General features: G+C 35.9%; 5 protein-coding genes across 10 annotated transcripts; 1 reads left to right on the forward strand and 4 right to left on the reverse strand.

Moving 5' to 3' along the window:
* Window positions 1–1,729: 1,729 nt before the first annotated feature.
* LOC109179691 (glucan endo-1,3-beta-glucosidase 14-like) lies at window positions 1,730–3,618 on the reverse strand. Its single transcript, XM_019329182.1, has 3 exons — window positions 3,179–3,618; window positions 2,019–3,058; window positions 1,730–1,903 (listed from the first exon to the last, which is right to left on the reverse strand). Exons 1-3 carry the CDS (start codon window positions 3,462–3,464, stop codon window positions 1,856–1,858), a joined length of 1,374 nt encoding a protein of 457 aa, XP_019184727.1. The 5' UTR covers window positions 3,465–3,618; the 3' UTR covers window positions 1,730–1,855.
* A 690-nt stretch (window positions 3,619–4,308) lies between these two features.
* LOC109179692 (methyl-CpG-binding domain-containing protein 11-like) lies at window positions 4,309–6,601 on the reverse strand. 3 transcript variants are annotated; one of them, XM_019329184.1, is made up of 3 exons: window positions 6,284–6,601; window positions 5,012–5,336; window positions 4,309–4,978 (listed from the first exon to the last, which is right to left on the reverse strand). In XM_019329184.1, exons 1-3 carry the CDS (start codon window positions 6,380–6,382, stop codon window positions 4,614–4,616), a joined length of 789 nt encoding a protein of 262 aa, XP_019184729.1. In that variant the 5' UTR covers window positions 6,383–6,601; the 3' UTR covers window positions 4,309–4,613. The 3 variants fall into 3 exon arrangements, with proteins under 3 accessions (XP_019184729.1, XP_019184730.1, XP_019184728.1); XM_019329185.1 differs by having other exon boundaries at window positions 4,309–4,961; window positions 4,995–5,336; XM_019329183.1 differs by having other exon boundaries at window positions 4,309–5,336.
* A 2,630-nt stretch (window positions 6,602–9,231) lies between these two features.
* LOC109179675 lies at window positions 9,232–11,448 on the reverse strand. Its single transcript, XM_019329162.1, has 2 exons — window positions 10,749–11,448; window positions 9,232–10,658 (listed from the first exon to the last, which is right to left on the reverse strand). The coding sequence occupies exons 1-2, from the start codon at window positions 11,446–11,448 to the stop codon at window positions 9,232–9,234; spliced, it is 2,127 nt and encodes a 708-aa protein (XP_019184707.1).
* A 3,161-nt stretch (window positions 11,449–14,609) lies between these two features.
* LOC109179676 lies at window positions 14,610–16,826 on the forward strand. The gene is made up of 2 exons (XM_019329163.1): window positions 14,610–15,309; window positions 15,400–16,826. Exons 1-2 carry the CDS (start codon window positions 14,610–14,612, stop codon window positions 16,824–16,826), a joined length of 2,127 nt encoding a protein of 708 aa, XP_019184708.1.
* A 2,730-nt stretch (window positions 16,827–19,556) lies between these two features.
* On the reverse strand, window positions 19,557–23,199 carry LOC109179693. 4 transcript variants are annotated; one of them, XM_019329186.1, is made up of 7 exons: window positions 22,851–23,199; window positions 22,633–22,744; window positions 22,028–22,118; window positions 21,051–21,309; window positions 20,771–20,861; window positions 19,975–20,041; window positions 19,557–19,860 (listed from the first exon to the last, which is right to left on the reverse strand). In XM_019329186.1, exons 2-7 carry the CDS (start codon window positions 22,635–22,637, stop codon window positions 19,807–19,809), a joined length of 567 nt encoding a protein of 188 aa, XP_019184731.1. In that variant the 5' UTR covers window positions 22,638–22,744; window positions 22,851–23,199; the 3' UTR covers window positions 19,557–19,806. The 4 variants fall into 4 exon arrangements, with proteins under 4 accessions (XP_019184731.1, XP_019184732.1, XP_019184733.1 ...); XM_019329187.1 differs by having other exon boundaries at window positions 22,058–22,118; window positions 22,851–23,197; XM_019329188.1 differs by having other exon boundaries at window positions 22,028–22,128; window positions 22,851–23,194.
* Between the last annotated feature and the right edge of the window lie 1,264 nt (window positions 23,200–24,463).

A 24,463-nucleotide genomic window follows, 5' to 3' on the forward strand; every position in this document is an offset into this window, starting at 1 on the left:
TTTGATAATATGATTTACATAGTTGTGTGGATCATGGTTCATCCGACAATGATTGTGGCCTGGTGGGGGTAATATAATAAATATAAAGGGATATGCATCAACAGACCAAGTCTGCACACTAATAAAAGACATTAAAGATTAAGGAGGAGGAGGAAGAGGAGGAATGGCAGAAGCAATTAGCACAGCCATCAATGCTTCAGAGCCAATTCTGCAGAAGATTGCACCGTTTGCCGATGATCAGATCAAACTGTTATGGGGTCTAAACGAAGAGCTTACCAAACTGGGAGACTTGGTTTCCCAGATAGAGGCTGAGGAGGAAGAACACGACAACCAAACTAAAAATTGGCTGGAAAAGCTCAAGGATATCATGGACGAAACAGGCCGGAAGGTTAAGAGCATTAACGAGAGGCTGGATGGGATTCTCAAGAACAAGGATAAAAGAATGCGTTTTCAAAAGCAAAATGCACCATCAGAAGATATTGGAAGGTGGAAATTTGCATCTACATACATGACCACTATCCATATCAAGAAATGTCCGCCTGGGTTACAGCTTCCCCAGTTCCATCATTTGCCTTTTCTTGAAGATTTATCCTTTGAGTCTATCATGGTTGACTACATAGATACTACTGATTATTATGAGGATGAGAATATCAATAGCCCTTCAAGATCACAACTCTTCTTCCTCAGTCTCAAAGTGCTTTGGATTTGGGACTGTCCAAATCTGAAAGGATGGTGGAAGAAGAAGGATGATAATGCCATAGAAGAAGAGCTTCTCCCTCCGTTCCCTTGTATCTCTGTGGTCGATCTACGGCGATCCCCCAATATAAAGTGGATCCCAATCTTCCCCACCGTCTCTGAGAAGCTTTTTATTGTAACTGGCAGCGTAAACCCTTTGAAACACACCATAAAAGCCTGCTCTTCTCTCAAGTATCTCAAGGAACTGTGGATTTCAGAAGTAGGTGATTTGGAATACATGGAGATTGAGTTATTCCCTTCTCTGGAATCTGTGTGGGTGCATGATTGCACAAACCTGAGGCACTGGGGGAAGGAGGGTGATGATGATGATGAAGCCTCCAAAGTGGCGCCTTCAGTCATAGAATTTGAGATCAAAAACTGCCCAAAATTGACATCTTTGCCACAAGGAATGCAACTCCTTAGCTCTTCAACCAAATTCACTATCAATGGCTGCCCTCTGTTGAAGCAAAGATACAGGAGTAAAACTGGGCAGGATTGGCCTCAAATCTTTAATATAGAAACTGACTGGTGATTGGGAATCATTTACGTACAGTACAGGGATCTCTCTGTATGTAATCAACATCAAATCTGCACTTTTGTGGTATCTATCGGTCTTCAGTTTATTTCCAATTTCTTTCCTTTTCTGTTGTGTGGTGAATTGGAGTGTAGTTGCTCTGTCTCCAGGTGAAATGGAGCTACTTCATATTCGAGTGAGACAATGCTTTTCTTGATTTTTTTTTATCATAAACAAGGTGGTTTCGTCTCAAATATGAGAACTAGTATGATATCCGTGTAATGTAAGGACTAAATATTATATAAAGTTGCGTTGTTTTTGACATAATGATAAGTGCTTGATCCTAACAAGTGGTATCAGAAATCACAACCCAATACTTTTGGATAGGTTCATAATGGAATTCTCACAGACATACATACATACATATATATATATATATATATATATATATATATATATATATATATGGCAAAGACCATGAACATACATAATCCAATGCAATATAAAATGAGTACATGAATCAACAGCAATTAAAAACTTGTACTCTGATCTGTGTATAAGTATAACCGAACTGGAAACAAGACTCTATTGCCTTGTGGCAAATCATCATGATCCTAAAAGCAGAATCACCATTGCTGCACAGATTAAGCTTACCTGATACATATACACAACATATAAACAAATCAATTATTCTATGTGAGAGAGAAGGTTAAACACTTAAACTAACCCAGAATTTATATATGCAGGAGAGATTGAGAGAAAGAGGTACCTTGTAGGAGAGAAAGGATTCAGCAGCAGCCGAAGTCGAACCGAGTCCCTTGAACCCATTCTTATATGCAAGTCCTCCATTATGTTTGAACAGACCAAAGTGCCTCTCAGAAGTCGGCCCAGGCTTCAAGTTTTCATTGAACAAAGCAAAAATATAGGCCCTCACCACAGCCTTTGGCCTGTAAGGAGTGCCCTTCTTCTTCATCAGGCGTTTTCGCAGATTATTGTTGTATGTCAAAGCATTCTTCACATTCGCCCCGGCTTCATTCCCGTCTCCCTTGGAAGCCCACCCCGTTTCGGAGACAATGACCTCCATCTTGGGGAACCCGAGCTTCTCGAGAGCAACATAGGATGCATCCAGCATTGCATCGAACATGTTGTCGTAGTGCAGCTTCGTGGTGTCATCATTGATGCCAGCATTCGACTCGAAAAGCGCGTATTGAAGGTTAATGTGGGAAGGGTCATTCTTGTATGCCAGAAAGGGGTATGCATTGATGTAGAAAGGGGAGCCAGTGCGGTGAAAGAATTGAAGAAGTGGTCTCAAATATGGCAGAAGGCTTTGCTTGAAGGCTCCTGCTGATGGGGGATAAGTGCTCTCAAACACAGCTTCTGAATGTGGGCTTGAGACTTCAATCTTCTTGGAGAGATGGAGGGTTTCAAGAGCATTATAAACATTCTTCACAGCTGGGACTAAAACCTCCCAGAGCTGGGCATCACCCCCTCCAAGAATCTCATTTCCCACTGCAATTCCAACAATTTTGGTGCCAGGGAGGAAGGCCTCCACATTCTGTTTCACCCAATCATCCGCGCTGTCCTGGCTCGCGCTTATGCCTTTCAGGTACTCGTTCGGAAGCCCAACGATGATCTCCACTCCAGAGCCTTTAAACGCTGTCAAGACCGAATGGTCAGCGTCGTAGATCCTGATGTTCTTTATCTTGTTCGCCCTCAGGAGTGTCACAACGCTCTCAGGCGACGGGATGTTGTCTGCTATTCTTCCATAGTTCACTCCATATGTGCCCACAAATGCATGCACAACAAAAACTGCAAAAACACAATTAAGTAGATAGATTAGCTTTCTTGAACAGATACTACAATGTAATAGAGTCAGCAGCTTCAAGAATGCATGCAAAGATAGATGAGAGCAAATTAAAGTGCAAATACCATTTGAGGAGGAAACAGTGAGGAGGAGAATGGTGGAGAGAATGAGAGGAAAGGAGCACATTTTGTGTTGAAAGGTGAAACAAATCCAAAAGGGCAATCCATTGCAGAAAGGGTACTTAAAAGATGAGTTAGAAGTACGGAGTGTTAAGGGGTTTCTTGATTGGCAACCTGGGGAACAGGAACAGGAACAGTTAGGATGCAATTCTTTCTCTTTGGGCATGCCATAGACCAAACCAGGAGAGATTCTTAACCTTTGTCCAGAGACCAAGTGCAGAACAAAATTCATGTGACAGAAGTTAATAATAGATTCCAACCTTATAAATGTCTTTATTCTTTTTCTAATTCAAAAGTATACCTTTTCTAAATTATATTGCCCTTCTTTTCATGTTTTCTTTAGTATCTTCAAACCCCAAAATGAAATTTCCTTTTAACAATACTCTTTTCCTAAGATTAACCAAAAACACAACCTTCACTCCAGGAAAATCAGCACAACTTAACACACTGCTGCAAATCCCATGATTATTTCCAACTGATCAGGAATCCAGGGTTTTTAGTTTGAAACACCATTTTTTCTCCAAAAAGGTTGAATCTCCAACCCTTGCCCGACAGAGCATTTTGGAGGATGTAAATCACGATTTTTCAATAAATCAGACATGACCAAATGCCGGTGCGCACAAGGGATCTGCCACTTTGCATAATCCCCACACTGTGACCGCCGAGGTTCGAACCTTAATCTCTTCTCCCAAATACTGCATATTAAACCATTGAGTTAAACCCGTACGGGCTAGAAACACCATTTCTTGCCCACCCGAAAAAATGTTTTTCTGTACTGCCAACCACCACCCTCCAAAGTGGTCAAAAATTTTAGTCGATTGACCCTTGAAGCTTAGTGTAGTTGATTCATTGCCTGATTTAAAGGTCATAACTGGAGGCAACAGTGTAAGGTTCGAACCCTACTGGAAGCATGTATTCCTTTTGCGCTTATGAAGATTAAGATCTGACAAAAAAAGTTTAGTCAGTTAAATTATTGGCGTGTTACCTTAATTTCCGACCACCAAGGGTAGGTAATACCAGTGCAAAAATGTTCCTTGTTTGTGCTTCCATGACCATAGACTTGGTCAATATGAAAACAAAAAATATAAGCCAGTGGAAATTAAACTAGCAAAAGAGGAGTTGGTTACACTTATTACATCCATATAGTACAACCACAAATACAAATCAAATTCTACAGTACAAAAGGAAATAAATGTCAATAACAGGTTAGCAGATCACAATCTAATTACTGCAAAGTCATCACAGAAGCATCTGTAGAATAAGTCCTGAAAACTAAATCTACCACATACAGACATTACAGTCATCTAAAATGTTGAATAATACACCAAGTTTTGCAGCAGAAGAAGACACGGATACCTGAACACGAACGAAAGTAACATGTTCAGCAGCTAATAGGTGCGGGCGAGGGATTATTTGGCGTGTTTGTGAACCCGGCCTGGCTACCTACGCCATTTTCTATTACGGGTCCTTTCTTATTATCTTCAATCTCCTCTTCTTGCAACTTCGGGGATTCCTTAATTTCATCTGTTCCCTCCACGCTCGACGTTAATTGAGTGCTCTTTGATTCTGTTTCAGCCTTGTCAGCGTTCGTAACCTCAGCAGCTCCATCCTTGGAGTCATCGAGGACTTTATCATCTTTACCGGTATCTTCATCTTTAGGCTCGGTGGATTCTTCCTTTGGAATTTCACCTTCTTTCTTGTCCTCCGTCTCTTCTTTAGCAGTTTCCACCTCTTTCTTTTCCTCTTCTTTAGCAGTTTCCACCACTTTCTTTTCCTCACCCTCGGTTTCTTTTGCAGCTTCTTCTTTATCTTTCTCCTCCTTGCCCCCCTCTGCTTCTTCGGCTTCCTTGCTGTCCTTCTTCCTCCCAGATGACGTCCTGCGCCGCTTCTTGTGTGTCTCGATCTCAGAAGTCAACGGCCTGGCCTTGCTCTTTTCGCTGATCCTCGATGATCTTCTTGGAGTCTCCCCAGTACCCCAATCAAACTCCGACGATGCAGGGTTACCAGGGTGGGATTTTAGATACTGGCTTAACTGTCTCTTATTATTGATCTCCTCCCCCGTAGGAGCAACGAATACAACCCTACCTCCTTCAGTCGGCATGTACTGCATACCAACACAGAAAACAAAGGATGGTTAAAACCCTTAAACAGCTAAAAAGGATGTCATTTCCCTTTTGGAAGACAACATTAAACAGCTACAAAGGTCACTCAACTGGGCTATAATGCACAGATGCCAAACCACACTAAAACATTGAATCCAATCAATTAGCTAGTTTAACTCATGGCCTTATAAACTCATATGTTCTCTCTTATATTTTCAATGTAGGACTCTTAACATAACTGAACTACGTTCCAAACGATACACAATCTAGACAGCATATTGAAGTATAAGCTCGATCCCCATCACCACTTGACCAAAAACTAGAGGTGGATATAGATATGCTTGACAGAAGCAAGGCAGTTTTCTCCTAATATTATTGGGAATATTACTTGTCAACACAATAAGCTCTCATATGTCCAAAGATCTCTCAGTGTTCTTTCCAGAATTCCCTAAAAGAGGGACATACCAGTATTACCTCACTAATACCCAAAGTTTATATGCTAATTTTCACCAGTAAACTAATAAAAAATCAGTCTTTAACAAGTAACAACCACTGGGTATAGCAGGGATAGCCCAACCCTCAGCTCCCTTTCTTAATCTTCTCATCTAATTGTACAAAAACAACCTAGCTAGCATCAAAGGGGATGTTTCCTGTAAAAGACCCAAAATATTTTCCAGAAATTTTTTTAAAAAATAAAAAATTACAGTCTCAAGTCTCAACCAGACACTCTCTCTCCTTTAATTTCCATAGTTGCAGGAAGCAAGCTTTCCTTAAATTCACAGTTCCCAAAGTTAGCAAGTAAGAGTACAGGGTTTCATCAACAGAAAATCGAACGTTTTCCAAACACAAACAACCTCGGGGAAAACAAATCATAAGGAAATAAAACTTCAAATTATCAAATAAAGGAAGAACAAGAAGACCCCCAAAAAAGGGGAAATAATGGAAATACCAGTTTCTTCCAAGAAGGGGGTGCAGAAAGCTCGACAGAGACCAACTCATCCTGTCCCTCGGACTGAATTTGAACCACTTTTTCCTCAGAACTGGCCATCTTTCATCAACCTTAAGCTCTCAGAAAGTCAAGAAAACGCCCAAATAGTGCCTCTGCGGCTCTGTGTTTCTCTATCTAAAGTCTGAAGATTAGATATTTTTATGTTTTGTTGAAACCGAAATAATTGCCAGAAAGACTGCACGAAAGCTCCACTCACACACACACGACACCAATGGACCATACAATCCACGAATCCAATTTCCAGAAGCCTTATCAGTTATCCTTCCCTCACGTCACCTCTAACAGGTACAAAAAGATATTCCTCCTCTTTATTCTTTTTTTATTTCATTATTTTAGTCATTTATGTCTTAATTTTCTTTAGAGTTAATACCCAAAATCGTCCTCGACTATAGTGGTTTTTCTCAATTTCGTCCTAAACGACTTTGGTGACCTAATATCGTCCCAAACTTTTATGTTTCGCTCAATTTCGTCCCATACTTTTGTGTTTTTGCTCAATTTAGTCCCTCATTTGTTATTCTATCCATTTAGTGTTAAATAAATAGACAATTAAGTAATTTTAATATTGGCATCTCTTTACTCATAGACATGTGAACTGCAAAATCCTTTTTTTTTTTTACGAATTAGTCACAGAATTACTCCTAAAATTGCGAATATAAAATTTAATTTGCAGGTTCGCGAGTAATTCTGGGTGTAATTCGTACAAGAAAGAGGAATTTCGCACTTCACAAGTTGAAAGTAAAGAGAGATCAATATTGACATTACTGAATTGTCCCTAAATTTAACACCAATTTGACGGAATAACAAATGGAGGACTAAATTGAGCGAAACACAAAAGTCTGGGACGATATTAGGTCACCAAAGTCGTTTAGGACGAAATTGAGAAAAACCACTATAGTCGATGACGATTTTGGGTATTAACTCATTTTCTTTATGAGCATCCCAATAAGTAAATTTTCATTGCAAGTGGGTTTGCACAATTACACATATGAATGAGAGGAAAAGGAGAGAAAGAAGAACTTGAAGTCATTATGGGATAAAGTATTAGATAAATCACACTCATAATAATATGTATGTTGAGCATATAATTATTAATGTAAAATCTAATTATTATCAGCTTACAACTAATCGATGTGTTGAGTATATATAATTATTAATGTGTAATCAAACTATTAACTTAAACTTTTAGTTGAGATGGAACAAATACTTTAATTATATAAATTATACATTGAAAAATAAATTACATAATTCATTTTTTATTTCATATTGATATGATTCATTAAAAAAAATATGATGTAAACTATGTGATTGAAAATTTCTTTTTAGAAATACCTTGTCATTATAAATTACAAAAATACAAAATATAAAATTGAGCCAATAAAAAAGCTTTATGAAGCTTTTGTTGTTTCTTCATTTTTCAATCCCTTTTGACCAACCAATATTTTGCTATAAATAGTATTTTCAATCAATTATAATACGATTGAGAGATTTTCAATCAATTATAATACGATTGAGAGATTGATGAATATATTTTAATCTAAAGAGAAGGGAATCATGGGTTTTTGTTTCTCTCACTCTCTCTATTAAAATTAATAAAAATATGTGCATGCATGGGTAGCTCAACTGGTCATAGAGGTGAAACTTTGGAATAATGACCAGGGATCAAGTCTCACCAGCGGCAGTGTGGGAGCAACCTCTCAAAGTGAGGGGGACTCTTTGTGCGCAGTGAGCATATGGTTCATGTTCAGTTGAGTCACCAAGATTTACATCCTCCCAAAATGCTCTGTCGGGGTTGTGTTTCAGCCTTTTGGAATAATAAAAATATGTAAACAAAGTAAAATATGACATGATATGCACCAATTAAATATTTAGCTTTAATTAATGGTGAAATTTCCTGTCAACACGTCAGCCAATATTTATTTTCCTTTAAATTTTGGAATTCCTAGTACTAGGATTTTTTAAATATTTTACTTTTGGGAAAATCAAGACCGTCAACTCTATAGTAGAGTAACAAGTGGCGAACTGAGAAAACAAGATCCCATGTAAAGGGTGTTGCTATTTGCACCACCCATTGACTAAAATGAGGTATAAAGCACTTTGAAAATGTAAAAAGGTAGTAAATATGGGTGGTGCAAGGGAAGTTCTATTTGCACCACCCTATTTACTATTTGCACCCACCTATTTAATAGGTCAAATAGATGGTGCAAATACCAAAGTAGGTGGTGCAAATAAATGTAGTCAAAGTAGGTGGTAACATTTATTATTTATTATTTTTAACAATAAACATTAAAAAAAAAAAAAAAAATGATCGCCTTCTCCGGTGAGAAGGACTGCCTTCTCACCGGAGAAGGCAACTGGGCTGCCTTCTCCGGCGAGAAGGCAGCCCACACAGTGGGTTGCCTTCTCGCCGGAGAAGGCAACCCACTCAGTGGGCTGCCTTCTCCGGCGAGAAGGCGACCCACTGGGCTGCCTTCTCGCCGGAGAAGGCAGCCCAGTTGCCTTCTCCGGTGAGAAGGCAGTCCTTCTCACCGGAGAAGGCGATGATTTATTCTTTTTTTTTTTTTTTTTTTAATTATTTGTGTAATTATTTTTAAAATTTTTATTTTCAATACATATGTTTTTAAATTTTATTTTCAATACTTGTTTTTTTTGTTCAATATAATTTTTTTAACTTTCTATTTTCAATACTTGTTTTTGTTTATGGTTTAATTTTTAAATTCAAAATAATGATTAATTTTGTTATTTTAATATTTTTTATAACTTAAATTTGTTGTATTCATTATTTTATCTTTTTTTATAGAGATATAATAAATAAAATTTGAATCGCTAAAAATTGTAAAAATATATTAACTTCACAATAAAAATAAAATAAAAAATAAATTCATTCAATTTCAATCTAATATAACATTTTCCCGAGTACAATTAGAGCGTACATGCTCATTGTAACTTTCAATCCTATTCATATATGGAGTCATCCATGCATTTGCACAATCATATCTAAAATAAGCCCATTGTGGAGCAATTGTAGGGATTGGGTACCCTCCTGTCAATGTTACCTTGACATAATGGTTATTATTAACATAACCAAAGGTTATTGCTACATGCTCGTACCAAGGTGGTGGGCTAGATCGAAGTGGTAAATATGTTGTACTGCCGGCCATACTCAAAACATGTAGTATCACATTGTATCGGGAAGCAATTAGTACACCCATCTCCGGCATAGTCATCCAGTGCTCAACTGGTGCACACCGATCTTGTGCAAAAAAATTCAACATGTTATAGGCATTATACCATCCTTGAGTTCCAAACATATCGGTATATTCCATTGTGTGAGACTCTAGTTCTTCGATTAAATTGGATCGAATTTTGAACCATTCGTCCTCCTTAAAACCGAGACAGAGAGCTACGGCTCGAAATCCACAGTTTCCGTCAGATTTCACATCTTGCACTTGCATGATAAAAGGATGGAATATAACCGGAAGTTGAAGCATATATGGATGGTAAAAGTGTCTATCACCTGAAGTTGGTGCAACTGAACAATTATTCCGAGCTTGTTCTTGAAATTGAATATTATTTGGCTCGTCTTTAGTTTTTCTGAGAGATAGAGTTCTTATGAGAGATTTGTTTTTTGAAGTGGGACGCCCACGAACATTTATTTGCACGGGTGGCTCACGGATCGAAGTTGTAGATGGCGCGATCAACTCCCTCAACTTTCTCAATATGTTGAATTTACCGGTTCTTGATTGTTTCTTGAACTGATCCTTAAACATATGAAGCTCATGCTCAACACCAAAATCTTCATTGGTTAGAGAGATGGAAGATGATAAGTCGAGCTTCCTCCAAAAGATATCAATCGAATCAAGTGGGATAGGCTTACCACAGTTAAAATATGTTACCTGCTCGTGTGCACATGGAAGCCCGCAACTTGTTCGCAATCGACATCCACAATTTTCAAAAGTAATCCCGCCAGCCCGTGACCTCTCAAACTCATTAAAAATGAGATTCAGTGCATGAATAGACACAAATCCTCGCAATTCTTGAAAATGTGACGTGTTGAACCGATGTCGAATCAAAATTTTGCTTTGTTCAAGACTTGCTTTGATGGATGTGTCCTGTGACTGAATGACTCTGTCGATATAAACCAATGATGTCTCCAAATCTGACTGCGATGACTCCAAGTATTTTTTTAACTTGGCATGCTGACTCTCAACTCTGTTCGTGGTGTGATTTCCAAAATTGAGATATCGATCAGTCCAAACAGATACAAACATTTCTTTATACGGTTGCAGCCAATTATCATCAATATAACCAAAAACACCTGAAAATGTGAATAATTGAAGAAATAATTACAGTAGTTGAACAAATATGCCTTGTTAAAAAAAATATTAAAATATACATCGAATAATACCTGGAAAGTCAACCAAAACTGCTTGTATTTGAGCTAAATGGAACATATATGATTCATGAGTCTGAGACTCAACTAATGCGTTCCATGATTTGTAGAATAAATCCCAATGATGGTTTGAGGGGATCGATGCCCTGCACTTTCTCAAAATACTTCTATAGATGTGCCATCTACAAAGTAATCCTTTAGCATCCGGATACACATTTTTACATGCTTTCATCAATGCCAACTCTCGATCCGTGACGATAACACGCGGGGTAATGCATCCCTCAATTGTGGCTTTGAGACAATTTAATGCCCAAGTATAATTGGACTCATTCTCTTTGTGCATGAAGGCGAACGCTATGCAAAATGTCATGTTGGTCGAAGTTACACCAACCATTTCGACGAGAGGCATCGAGTACCTATTTGTTTTATAGGTTGCATCTATCAACAGGACATGTGGAAATGCACGCCACTTCTCCATAGATTTAGGATGAACGAAGAATAAATCTTCTAACTCATCTGTTGCATTATTAGTTCGACTCTCATGCACATAACCATTGTTATGTAAAAAAGACATAACAACTTGCATTTGAGTTTTACCTGCATTATCCATCATCCGGAATTTTTGGCGTGCATTGTATATGGTTTTTGTGATGGAAACATTATCCGGATTTTGCATCTTCACCGACGTTAAAATATCTCGTGGTTTCACATGCATCGCTGACAAATTTTCCACCAATTCGACTTCATTTCCTGATAATCGCCTTGCATAAGGGTGACCTTCAAGGTGCAATGCAGGATCATGATTATGGACTCCGCATATTACCCTAACCCTCCAGCAACCATCAACACGTATGTATTTCCCCTCCAATTGGAATGGACAATCAATTTTTCTTGTACCCGTGTTTTTAGATGAGATTTTTTTTTGGCACGTAAGTACCACCACGGTCACACTGAAATATAACTGTAGGACTTTTATTCCGGGACCTTTTAATCACAATAACATAACCGAGATCCCGACCTCTACTTTGAACCCATTCAATTAAATCTTCGCGAGACATGAATGCCTAATAAAAAAATTATTTGTATCAATAATAAAAATATCTAATTAATTAATTATAATCATAAGTATACGTACTAATTAATAATCATAATAATAATTACATGCATGTATACCAACAAATTAAAAAAAAACAAACAAACAAAAACAAAAACAGAAATTAAGTATACGTACTAATTAATAATAATAATAATAATAATAATAATAATAATAATAATAATATTAATAATTACATGCTTACAATAATAATAAGTATGCGTATGAATTTTGTTTACCGTTTCTGTAGACAATTCGCATGCAACCTCGAGATTTAGGTTCACTTGATCATCATCTTTAGTTCTATTGTCATCATAAATTTCGATTGCATTTTCGTTCTAAACAAACAAACAAATAACAACTCTTAATATATAAAGACAAAATAATATATTCAATATTGATATATTAAAGCAATGAATTTCTAATCAAAAATAAATATACATATCTAAATTTCTAAATAATATATAAAAGCAATGAATATATAAATAATACGTAATATTCAATTTACTAAGTTCACACACACACACATATATATCTATATATATATATATATATATATATATATATATATATATGAAATTAATGAACATATATGAAAGCAATGAACTTAAATTTCTAAATAATATATGAAAGCAATGAACTTAAATTTTTAAATAATATATAAAAGCAATGAACAAATATACATAAGTTCAATTGTAACATTTCAGTAACAATTCAAATAAAAAAAAATTAAAATACCTCGTAATGTTGTTGATTTTGATTTGGACCATTGTAACTAAGAAATTGGCTTTGATTTTGATCGTTGTAGCTAAACAAATTATCTATCCAACCGTCCATCACACACACACGAATTTTGATTTTGATTTTGATTGTATGACATGTACATCACACACACACACCACATATATATAGAGCCATTTAAGTCTTTTGGATTCCTTGCCATTCATTCTACACGTAATTTCATTTCACTAACAACAATATTGAATAAAAAATATGAATTGAAATTGTAAATTTACAAAATATATGTATTAATATTATCAAGTTCAAAAAACTATCTATTGAAATCATAAATTTAAAATAAACATATATCGAAAAACAAAAAAAATGGACCAGGAAGGCAAGGAGGCAGAAAAAAAAAAAAAAAAAAAAAAAAAAGGAGCAGCCATCGTTTTTTCTTTTTTCTGCCTCCTTGCCTGAGGTCAAATAGCAACACCCGTGGTGCAAATAGATGGCTGCTCCTTTTTTTTTTTTTCTTTTTTTTTTTTTTTTTTTCTGCCTCCTTGCCTTCCTGGTCCATTTTTTTTGTTTTTCGATATATGTTTATTTTAAATTTATGATTTCAATAGATAGTTTTTTGAACTTGATAATATTAATACATATATTTTGTAAATTTACAATTTCAATTCATATTTTTTATTCAATATTGTTGTTAGTGAAATGAAATTACGTGTAGAATGAATGGCAAGGAATCCAAAAGACTTAAATGGCTCTATATATATGTGGTGTGTGTGTGTGATGTACATGTCATACAATCAAAATCAAAATCAAAATTCGTGTGTGTGTGATGGACGGTTGGATAGATAATTTGTTTAGCTACAACGATCAAAATCAAAGCCAATTTCTTAGTTACAATGGTCCAAATCAAAATCAACAACATTACGAGGTATTTTAATTTTTTTTTTATTTGAATTGTTACTGAAATGTTACAATTGAACTTATGTATATTTGTTCATTGCTTTTATATATTATTTAAAAATTTAAGTTCATTGCTTTCATATATTATTTAGAAATTTAAGTTCATTGCTTTCATATATGTTCATTAATTTCATATATATATATATATATATATATATATATATATATATAGATATATATGTGTGTGTGTGTGAACTTAGTAAATTGAATATTACGTATTATTTATATATTCATTGCTTTTATATATTATTTAGAAATTTAGATATGTATATTTATTTTTGATTAGAAATTCATTGCTTTAATATATCAATATTGAATATATTATTTTGTCTTTATATATTAAGAGTTGTTATTTGTTTGTTTGTTTAGAACGAAAATGCAATCGAAATTTATGATGACAATAGAACTAAAGATGATGATCAAGTGAACCTAAATCTCGAGGTTGCATGCGAATTGTCTACAGAAACGGTAAACAAAATTCATACGCATACTTATTATTATTGTAAGCATGTAATTATTAATATTATTATTATTATTATTATTATTATTATTATTATTATTATTATTAATTAGTACGTATACTTAATTTCTGTTTTTGTTTTTGTTTGTTTGTTTTTTTTTAATTTGTTGGTATACATGCATGTAATTATTATTATGATTATTAATTAGTACGTATACTTATGATTATAATTAATTAATTAGATATTTTTATTATTGATACAAATAATTTTTTTATTAGGCATTCATGTCTCGCGAAGATTTAATTGAATGGGTTCAAAGTAGAGGTCGGGATCTCGGTTATGTTATTGTGATTAAAAGGTCCCGGAATAAAAGTCCTACAGTTATATTTCAGTGTGACCGTGGTGGTACTTACGTGCCAAAAAAAAATCTCATCTAAAAACACGGGTACAAGAAAAATTGATTGTCCATTCCAATTGGAGGGGAAATACATACGTGTTGATGGTTGCTGGAGGGTTAGGGTAATATGCGGAGTCCATAATCATGATCCTGCATTGCACCTTGAAGGTCACCCTTATGCAAGGCGATTATCAGGAAATGAAGTCGAATTGGTGGAAAATTTGTCAGCGATGCATGTGAAACCACGAGATATTTTAACGTCGGTGAAGATGCAAAATCCGGATAATGTTTCCATCACAAAAACCATATACAATGCACGCCAAAAATTCCGGATGATGGATAATGCAGGTAAAACTCAAATGCAAGTTGTTATGTCTTTTTTACATAACAATGGTTATGTGCATGAGAGTCGAACTAATAATGCAACAGATGAGTTAGAAGATTTATTCTTCGTTCATCCTAAATCTATGGAGAAGTGGCGTGCATTTCCACATGTCCTGTTGATAGATGCAACCTATAAAACAAATAGGTACTCGATGCCTCTCGTCGAAATGGTTGGTGTAACTTCGACCAACATGACATTTTGCATAGCGTTCGCCTTCATGCACAAAGAGAATGAGTCCAATTATACTTGGGCATTAAATTGTCTCAAAGCCACAATTGAGGGATGCATTACCCCGCGTGTTATCGTCACGGATCGAGAGTTGGCATTGATGAAAGCATGTAAAAATGTGTATCCGGATGCTAAAGGATTACTTTGTAGATGGCACATCTATAGAAGTATTTTGAGAAAGTGCAGGGCATCGATCCCCTCAAACCATCATTGGGATTTATTCTACAAATCATGGAACGCATTAGTTGAGTCTCAGACTCATGAATCATATATGTTCCATTTAGCTCAAATACAAGCAGTTTTGGTTGACTTTCCAGGTATTATTCGATGTATATTTTAATATTTTTTTTAACAAGGCATATTTGTTCAACTACTGTAATTATTTCTTCAATTATTCACATTTTCAGGTGTTTTTGGTTATATTGATGATAATTGGCTGCAACCGTATAAAGAAATGTTTGTATCTGTTTGGACTGATCGATATCTCAATTTTGGAAATCACACCACGAACAGAGTTGAGAGTCAGCATGCCAAGTTAAAAAAATACTTGGAGTCATCGCAGTCAGATTTGGAGACATCATTGGTTTATATCGACAGAGTCATTCAGTCACAGGACACATCCATCAAAGCAAGTCTTGAACAAAGCAAAATTTTGATTCGACATCGGTTCAACACGTCACATTTTCAAGAATTGCGAGGATTTGTGTCTATTCATGCACTGAATCTCATTTTTAATGAGTTTGAGAGGTCACGGGCTGGCGGGATTACTTTTGAAAATTGTGGATGTCGATTGCGAACAAGTTGCGGGCTTCCATGTGCACACGAGCAGGTAACATATTTTAACTGTGGTAAGCCTATCCCACTTGATTCGATTGATATCTTTTGGAGGAAGCTCGACTTATCATCTTCCATCTCTCTAACCAATGAAGATTTTGGTGTTGAGCATGAGCTTCATATGTTTAAGGATCAGTTCAAGAAACAATCAAGAACCGGTAAATTCAACATATTGAGAAAGTTGAGGGAGTTGATCGCGCCATCTACAACTTCGATCCGTGAGCCACCCGTGCAAATAAATGTTCGTGGGCGTCCCACTTCAAAAAACAAATCTCTCATAAGAACTCTATCTCTCAGAAAAACTAAAGCCGAGCCAAATAATATTCAATTTCAAGAACAAGCTCGGAATAGTTGTTCAGCTGCACCAACTTCAGGTGATAGACACTTTTACCATCCATATATGCTTCAACTTCCGGTTATATTCCATCCTTTTATCATGCAAGTGCAAGATGTGAAATCTGACGGAAACTGTGGATTTCGAGCCGTAGCTCCCTGTCTCGGTTTTAAGGAGGACGAATGGTTCAAAATTCGATCCAATTTAATCGAAGAACTAGAGTCTCACACAATGGAATATACCGATATGTTTGGAACTCAAGGATGGTATAATGCCTATAACATGTTGAATTTTTTTGCACAAGATCGGTGTGCACCAGTTGAGCACTGGATGACTATGCCGGAGATGGGTGTACTAATTGCTTCCCGATACAATGTGATACTACATGTTTTGAGTATGGCCGGCAGTACAACATATTTACCACTTCGATCTAGCCCACCACCTTGGTACGAGCATGTAGCAATAACCCTTGGTTATGTTAATAATAACCATTATGTCAAGGTAACATTGACAGGAGGGTACCCAATCCCTACAATTGCTCCACAATGGGCTTATTTTAGATATGATTGTGCAAATGCATGGATGACTCCATATATGAATAGGATTGAAAGTTACAATGAGCATGTACGCTCTAATTGTACTCGGAAAAATGTTATATTAGATTGAAATTGAATGAATTTATTTTTTATTTTATTTTTATTGTGAAGTTAATATATTTTTACAATTTTTAGCGATTCAAATTTTATTTATTATATCTCTATAAAAAAAGATAAAATAATGAATACAACAAATTTAAGTTATAAAAAATATTAAAATAACAAAATTAATCATTATTTTGAATTTAAAAATTAAACCATAAACAAAAACAAGTATTGAAAATAGAAAGTTAAAAAAATTATATTGAACAAAAAAAACAAGTATTGAAAATAAAATTTAAAAACATATGTATTGAAAATAAAAATTTTAAAAATAATTACACAAATAATTAAAAAAAAAAAAAAAAAAAAAAAGAATAAATCATCGCCTTCTCCGGTGAGAAGGCAGTCCTTCTCACCGGAGAAGGCGATCATTTTTTTTATTTTTTTTTTAATGTTTATTGTTAAAAATAATAAATAATAAATGTTACCACCTACTTTGACTACATTTATTTGCACCACCTACTTTGGTATTTGCACCATCTATTTGACCTATTAAATAGGTGGGTGCAAATAGTAAATAGGGTGGTGCAAATAGAACTTCGCCATGTAAAACGGCAGGCGGTGCTTTAGTCACGGATTTTGTGATAGATTCGCAGTGTATTGGATCATAGCTCTATTTATATCCCATTTAAGTGGTGTGCGTTTAAGGTGGTCCCCGACGCCACGCGCTGGAGGGAACGTGTAGAAGACTCTTAGGATTGTGGCCGTTGATAGGGGGATCGTGTGATGAAACTCGTTGATCGGAATACTCAGGATTCCAAGGAATCATGGGAAGCGTCCAAAGTCTGTGGATAAGGTTCTTCAAACTAGTATTAACTACGGAGTATTTAACTGAGCCATGCCCATGCCATGCGGTCATCTACTCTCTTATTTTAACCCAAATCTATTCTTTAAAATGTACAGAAATTACTCATGAGAAGATAACTGAGTTCAGGGCTCTTTCAACTTTAACTAGAAGTCTCATTGTACTCAGATGACATGTAGTGACTTTTTCATATGAAAGGTTATGAGATCATTGTACTCAGATGACATGTAGTGACTTTGTCATATGAGAGGTTATGAGATCGAATCTCCGTTTCTATTCTTGGTGGAGAATTGAAAATAGTTCATATCTCCGCCTTCAAATGAATTTTCCATCCTCAATCAACTCTTAGTCAAAATCTTAAATTAATGTAAGTGTTAATTTTAAAATCTAAGGTTTTAATAAATTATATATTGAATTGTTTTTTAATTATTTTTTCAATTATAATAATTATTCGAGAACGGGACATGACGGAAAGGGCTATTCCTGGTCCTGTCTTTGTCCCTTACGGGGAATTTCATACATTTTTCGTCTTCGTTCTTCAAATTTTTTTTCCATTCTCGTTCTTGTTGGAGCAGAGATCGGGGATCGGGCGTGGGGCAATTGACATCCCTAATTTTCACGCTCATATTAAGAAATGTACCATATACTAAAATGATATTCAAATTATATAGAACAAATTGCACTTTTGGTCCTGTGAGTAGTATGGTACTGGCAATTTGAATACGTGACTTTCAAAACTCCCAATTTAAACCTTTAACTATGCAAAAATTGGCAGATTTGGTCCTCCGGGCCAAATTGCCGGCCAATTTTGGCCGGAAAAACATAAATTGGTTCGAATTTATTTGTGTTGAGGGCAAAATCGTCATTTCACTCCCTTCTTCTTCATTCTCCCTTTCTTCTTCATTCTTCTTCTTCTTTCTTCGCTTCTGATACTGCAAATCCTCATGGGCGTAGGCATGGCGCGTTTGGTGGTTGTTTACACTCCAAAATTCATCTTCTTTTTCTTCTTCTTCTTCTTCTTCATCAGCTTGTTGGTTAAGATGATCATCATGACAGGGGGTTTGATGGTGGCGGAGGAATGCATCCAGAGATATCGGGTTTGGTGGTTGTTTACACTCCAAAATTCATCTTCTTTTTCTTCTTCTTCTTCTTCTTCATCAGCTTGTTGGTTAAGATGATCATCATGACAGGGGGTTTGGTGGTGGCGGAGGAATGCATCCAGAGAAACCGCGTGACCCGCCATGCCTACGCCCATTAACACCAATGACCCGCCATGCCTTTTGTGCTGGGCCAACGCACTCAGACTCGTATCTGTTGCAGTATCAGAAGCGAAGAAAGAAGAAGAAGAATGAAGAAGAAAGGGAGAATGAAGAAGAAGGGAGTGAAATGACGATTTTGCCCTCAACATAAATAAATTCGAACCAATTTATGTTTTTCCGGCCAAAATTGGCCGGCAATTTGGTCCGGAGGACCAAATCTGCCAATTTTTGCATAGTTAAAGGTTTAAATTGGGAATTTTGAAAATCACGTACTCAAATTGCCAGTACCATACTACTCACAGGACCAAAAGTGCAATTTGTTCAATTATATATTTATAATTAATATAAAACCTTGGTGTAAAATTATATTCAAATTATGTCTATAATAACATATTATGTACTTGTAGTGTAAATAAATTGAAAACACATAATATGTTAATTGTAGACACATAATATACAATTGTATATTATGTACCTTCAATTTATTATAAGCACATAATATATTAACAGAAGATATACAATATGTTAACTACAAACACATAATTATTAAATTAGAGTTTACAATGTAAAGGACTCTAGTCCATGGTATAAGAATCGTAAGAATGCGGCATAGTACATGATTTCAACTCAGAAGTATAACAAGAAATAACTTATTCATTTGAAACAAAGTCAGCAACGTACACAGATAGAACCACCGAATTTGTGTTTTTGTAGTAGTCTATACTATAAAAGATCATTCCAGTACCAGAATCTGTGTCTGTCTGAATTTGTCAGAAGGCAAAATGCACTTTTACTTTAAATTACCTATCTGCCATAAATAAACCAAACTAAAAGTACATTCATCAATTCTGTCCAACTAACTAATGTTACACCAGGTTCAGTCATCATACATCCCAACCATCCTGCTCCCAAACATCCACAAGAAAATCTATCATTTCCTGCCAGTTTCAAACAACAAAATGTTCATCATAACATATTCCCAGAAGCAGCTTTAGTTTGTTTATATATTCCAAAAAACATAACAAAAAGCCTCCGCGGATTGGTGGACTTACAGGAAGGGGTATAGGCTTAGCGAATTGTTTGTTGCTACCAAGTAAACTATCATATGTAGCATTCCAACTGCAAGGACATAACATGTACAAGATTTTAGCATTCCACTCATGACAACCTCTGCTTTTCTCCACCTTTTCAAGTTTTCTGACCATGTACAGTATATTATAAATATGCTAACAATAATTTGGTTCACAAAATGGTACTAAATAGAAATGAAGGGGCTGAAGAAATATGAAGCACCACAGGGTCAGGGATTAAAATATATCTACCTATTCTAATCTCTGTCAAAAGTGCTATACTGCTATCTTTAAAGACATAACAAAATGATATCAACATTATGATCATAATTCACAAGCTAGCTTCTCTTTAGCAAGGTAGTCATAGAAAATCTATATCTTAACAAGGCATTAGCTTGCCACCAGATAAAAAACACAAAAGATTCGATGTAATTATATCCAACATATTGGATTCTAAGGCAACTAGACAAGACAGTTGGAAGGGCAGAGATCCTAGTCTCTTCAAATCATAAAGGCTAAGCTAATAGCTTATAATGCATTTTAAGTGCATGGTACAAGATTAACATGCAGGAATATATAACAACTTCTCAAATGTTTCAAGATTTTTTCTCCCTGCAGTTATATAAACATAAAAAACAACTATTACACACTGTCACACATGCAAATTAGTACCAAATGCAAATTTATTCAACCAGATAAAAGAATTAGTAAATAATAGTATTCAAGGAAAAGTTTTAATGCTTACTGCACAAGTTTTTTGTAAAGACAAACATCTTACCTTAATCTGGGCTCAAGCAGCTGCTGTGACTGATTTTCAGACTTTTTACTTCCCACCCACTGCTGTCGAATTTGGGTCCATTGAATAAGTCCTGAGAGCAAGAAAGTCACCATACAGTAACTTGACTGTATCACATGATATAAGCAAGAAAAAGCACATCTAATGGGGTAATTTATTAGGGCCTGGAAACAAATGAAAAGCAACATTGAAATAGTTGTGGGGGTAGGCAGGCAAGTAGGCATTTATATGGAGAGTTAAATCCTTGAGCAACAAGATTTACCATGATTTACAAATTCAGAAGGGGTGTTTGTACTTCCACTGCTGTGGGCATCATGTGCCTGGGCTGACGTACTAATTGATGATATGCTTCCTCGAGACTGAACAACATTGTTATCCATGTCCCGTGTGCTAGTAGTCCAGAAATCTTCTGATGTGCTACGTACTGGAGCCTTGCTATCCTTTATTTTCTGCCTTCTTGCTGACTTGTTCAAGGATAAAGTCAATTTTGCCTTATTATCGCATCCAAGACAACCACTGCTCTGTTACGAATGGGATTAGTTTCTGTAAGAATCAGTTTTACACAAACATTGCATTGATAACAATATCAATGCCTCTGTTAAGATAACAGCCTTATATAACTTTCACAAAATACAGTACACACAGAATACATATCTGCTCTATCACTTATATCAAAAATGGTTGGAGTGAGGAACATACTGTACAGTGTACACAAGCATGTGCATGTTGCTATCCTACAACTTTTGTGGGAAAGTAACTAGTTAAGTGCCTACTTAAGTTTTTGAACAGAGTTATCCTTGTCACAAATGACTAAGAACCAGAACAACATACCCAGTGCAAACAGAAGTGAACTTACAAATTATTGATCAAAATAAAATAGAAAACCGTTGTGACAAACTAACTCTAGACCTCTCTGCCCAACTAGTTTGGATGACTGAGACAATTCAATTTTCTCCTTTTACTCAAATGGCTCATATATGACAGCATGCCATACTAAAACTAACTGGTAGTCACCATTTATCACCCTACATGAAGATCACCCTTTAGCATCAGAGTGCAGATATAGGAAAACTGTGTCACACCCTCAGTTATAGCCCTTTCCTTCCACAAAAACCTAAACCAGCAGTACACTATTTCCCTTTAAGAAATCAGGGTTACCAGAATTTCCAATAGGTTCATTCATCATAGTTTGCACATGCTTTAACAAACAGGGATCAAAGAAAAACAGATTACTCCAACCTTTTTTTTTTTTGAAACCATTACTCCAACCTTTTTACAACAATGTTTCCTGTCAATCTGCCACTCTAAGTAAAAACAAATTCTGCTTTTCCTGCAATTATCTGACAAGACCAGAGATAGTAAAGGTACTTCCAACTACACAATCAATCAATAACCAAGGTATAGAAACCTTAGGACATGATCAACGGCTCAACTATTCTAATTATTGTTGAAAGTTCTTACCCGAAACAAAATTTACAGAATCCAAAAAAAAAAACACAGCGTCAAAGGAAAGAGAAAAAAAAATGCAATTACTCAATAGTTTCGTATCGAGAACCGGTAGCAATACTCAATATCTATAGATTCCAGAATTATTGTTTCTCAAGACATCTGTCTACGAATGCGTCGCTATATTGTTAGTTCTGAGCCACTGAGCTTTATGCAAACTTAGCACAATTTATTACGATTAAGGATTAAGGATTAAAAAAAAAAAAAAAAAAAAAAAAAAAAAAAAAAAAAAAAAAAAAAAAAAAAAAACAAAAGATTGATTCCGTGAAGGAGTCGAATTCTAAACGAATCCGAAAAAATTAAAAACAATAAAAAGCGGAAAACACACACACACGTACCCCATGGCGGCGAGGATTTGGAGAAGCCCCAACCGCAAGAGATCCAACAGAGAGTAACGTTGCCACAATAAACGCCGATTCCAGGAAGATCTCACACGTCTTTCACAAATGCCTGCGTCATTACAGAAACACCACAAACAGTCAATTCAATCACACGATTATACATACCTATGCAAACGCGCGATTTAGGCAGCGGAGATTAGTAGGAGAGACCTGACCTGAGAGAGAAAGGTGTGGCGATCTTTCTCCCTCTGTGTCAGTGCGAGGCCCTTCCCGAAATCGATCGCGTTCTGCAAGAGGATTAAAGTAATAGGTTCATACGGCTTTTCTGGTTCTCTCAGTGGTTACTAAAAGGAAGAGGAAGAAGAAGAAGAGGCAGCTCAAAAACATTGGCATCGCGTATCTCCCGAAAAGGTCCTGATGTTTAGAATGCACGTGTGGTTATCATCATTCAACACTGCCATGCCCATCATTATGAACTGTATTTCTGTTACCAGTCCAGTCGGTTCAACATCCAACCACTCTTGAACCGATTCAGAAACACAACAATTGTAAATTGTAATACCATGGAGTCATGGACCATATTGCATTATTAAGCCATATTATTTTGTGGATCCGAGTTTAAAGAAGAGTAAAGATACATAATTTACATATTTAATGTTCAAAATTTATTTTTTAAAAATTTACAATTTGTGATAATAATGTATTGTATTCACAAATTTACAAAACTTAAAAACATAATTTATTTTGTAGATGTTCACAATTTCAATACTAAAAGTACACAATTTAAGATCAGGGTCCATCTTGAAAGATGAATCCTGGTCCATGGTATAACAACTGAACTCTAATCAAAAAATTGTGTTTATAGTTAATTCATTTTAGACCCGCAGTGTGAAGACACATAACCAGTTGTTATATTATAGACCGCGGTGCATAATCGATTATGCACCGCGGCCCATATACGGCGCCGTTTCTTTACACTTAAAGAAACGGCCCGCCGTTAGAGTTAACGGAGTCCGTTTGTTTGGTGTATTAAACACCAACTGACACTACAGTATATCCAAACCGACACTGCAGTTATATCAAAACGATACTGTAGTTATAGTGAAACTGCAGTGTATATAAACTGAAACTGAATAACATTTCACATATTTGAGTGTATATTGTACAATGAAGCTGTAATTATATCAAAATGATCATGTAGTTGTGTTTTAATAAAACTATAGTGTATATAAAATAAAATTAAATAACATTTTCACATATTTTTTATATAAGATGGAAGGGGTAGACCCAAGGAAAACAAAGTTTACATACAACTATCTGAGGCTAGTCGCCATGCTGGGATACCGTAGCTATCATCTTGTAGCAGTGCCTTTACATCTTGTAACGGGGTATCGAGAACTTGGATGCCCCTTGGGAGATTTCTGGAGATGGCAGCGAGTTTGTCCGCTACGCCATTCTGCTCGCGGAAGATTAGGGAGACTTTCCATTCTTCGACCTTACTTAACTCCTTTCTGCAAGCATTGATTATGTTCTGTGCAATCACATTGTCAATTTTGCCATTTGTAATGCCTGTTACCAGCTCCTTGCAGTCGCTTTCAATGTCTAGATAAGCTAAGCCTTTTGATAGTCCCAGCTGGATTCCTTTTAAAAGGGCCCAAGCTTCAGCTACTAGTGGTGAGCATATGCCAATCCCCAAAGTGAAGCCACTTTTCCATGCTCCATTCCAGTCCCTTATGACGCCTCCTCCTCCTGCCCTGCCTATGTTCAGGTCGACCGATCCGTCTATGTTGATCTTAACTCGGTCTTCCAATGGTTTGATCCACTTTTT

This window comes from Ipomoea nil, unplaced genomic scaffold (genome assembly GCF_001879475.1).
Source record: "Ipomoea nil cultivar Tokyo-kokei standard unplaced genomic scaffold, Asagao_1.1 scaffold0943, whole genome shotgun sequence".
Lineage (NCBI taxonomy): Eukaryota > Viridiplantae > Streptophyta > Magnoliopsida > Solanales > Convolvulaceae > Ipomoea > Ipomoea nil.

Bases quoted from the DNA above. Each gene is read 5' to 3' on its own strand.
- LOC109179691 (XM_019329182.1), bottom strand. From the start codon at position 3,464: ATGAATTTTGTTCTGCACTTGGTCTCTGGACAAAGGTTAAGAATCTCT. The intron at 3,059-3,178 runs GTATTTGCACTT...GTGTTTTTGCAG, and splicing joins CACTGTTTCCTCCTCAAATG to TTTTTGTTGTGCATGCATTT. The intron at 1,904-2,018 runs GTACCTCTTTCT...TATATGTATCAG, and splicing joins AATCCTTTCTCTCCTACAAG to GTAAGCTTAATCTGTGCAGC.
- LOC109179692 (XM_019329183.1), bottom strand. From the start codon at position 6,382: ATGGCCAGTTCTGAGGAAAAAGTGGTTCAAATTCAGTCCGAGGGACAG. The intron at 5,337-6,283 runs GTATTTCCATTA...GTTGGTATGCAG, and splicing joins CCCCTTCTTGGAAGAAACTG to TACATGCCGACTGAAGGAGG.
- LOC109179675 (XM_019329162.1), bottom strand. From the start codon at position 11,448: ATGCATGTGAAACCACGAGATATTTTAACGTCGGTGAAGATGCAAAAT. The intron at 10,659-10,748 runs GTATTATTCGAT...TCACATTTTCAG, and splicing joins AGTTTTGGTTGACTTTCCAG to GTGTTTTTGGTTATATTGAT.
- LOC109179676 (XM_019329163.1), top strand. From the start codon at position 14,610: ATGCATGTGAAACCACGAGATATTTTAACGTCGGTGAAGATGCAAAAT. The intron at 15,310-15,399 runs GTATTATTCGAT...TCACATTTTCAG, and splicing joins AGTTTTGGTTGACTTTCCAG to GTGTTTTTGGTTATATTGAT.
- LOC109179693 (XM_019329186.1), bottom strand. The intron at 21,310-22,027 runs GTTGGAGTAATC...CATTCGTAACAG, and splicing joins TGGTTTCAAAAAAAAAAAAG to AGCAGTGGTTGTCTTGGATG. The intron at 20,042-20,770 runs GTAAGATGTTTG...ATGTCCTTGCAG, and splicing joins CTGCTTGAGCCCAGATTAAG to TTGGAATGCTACATATGATA.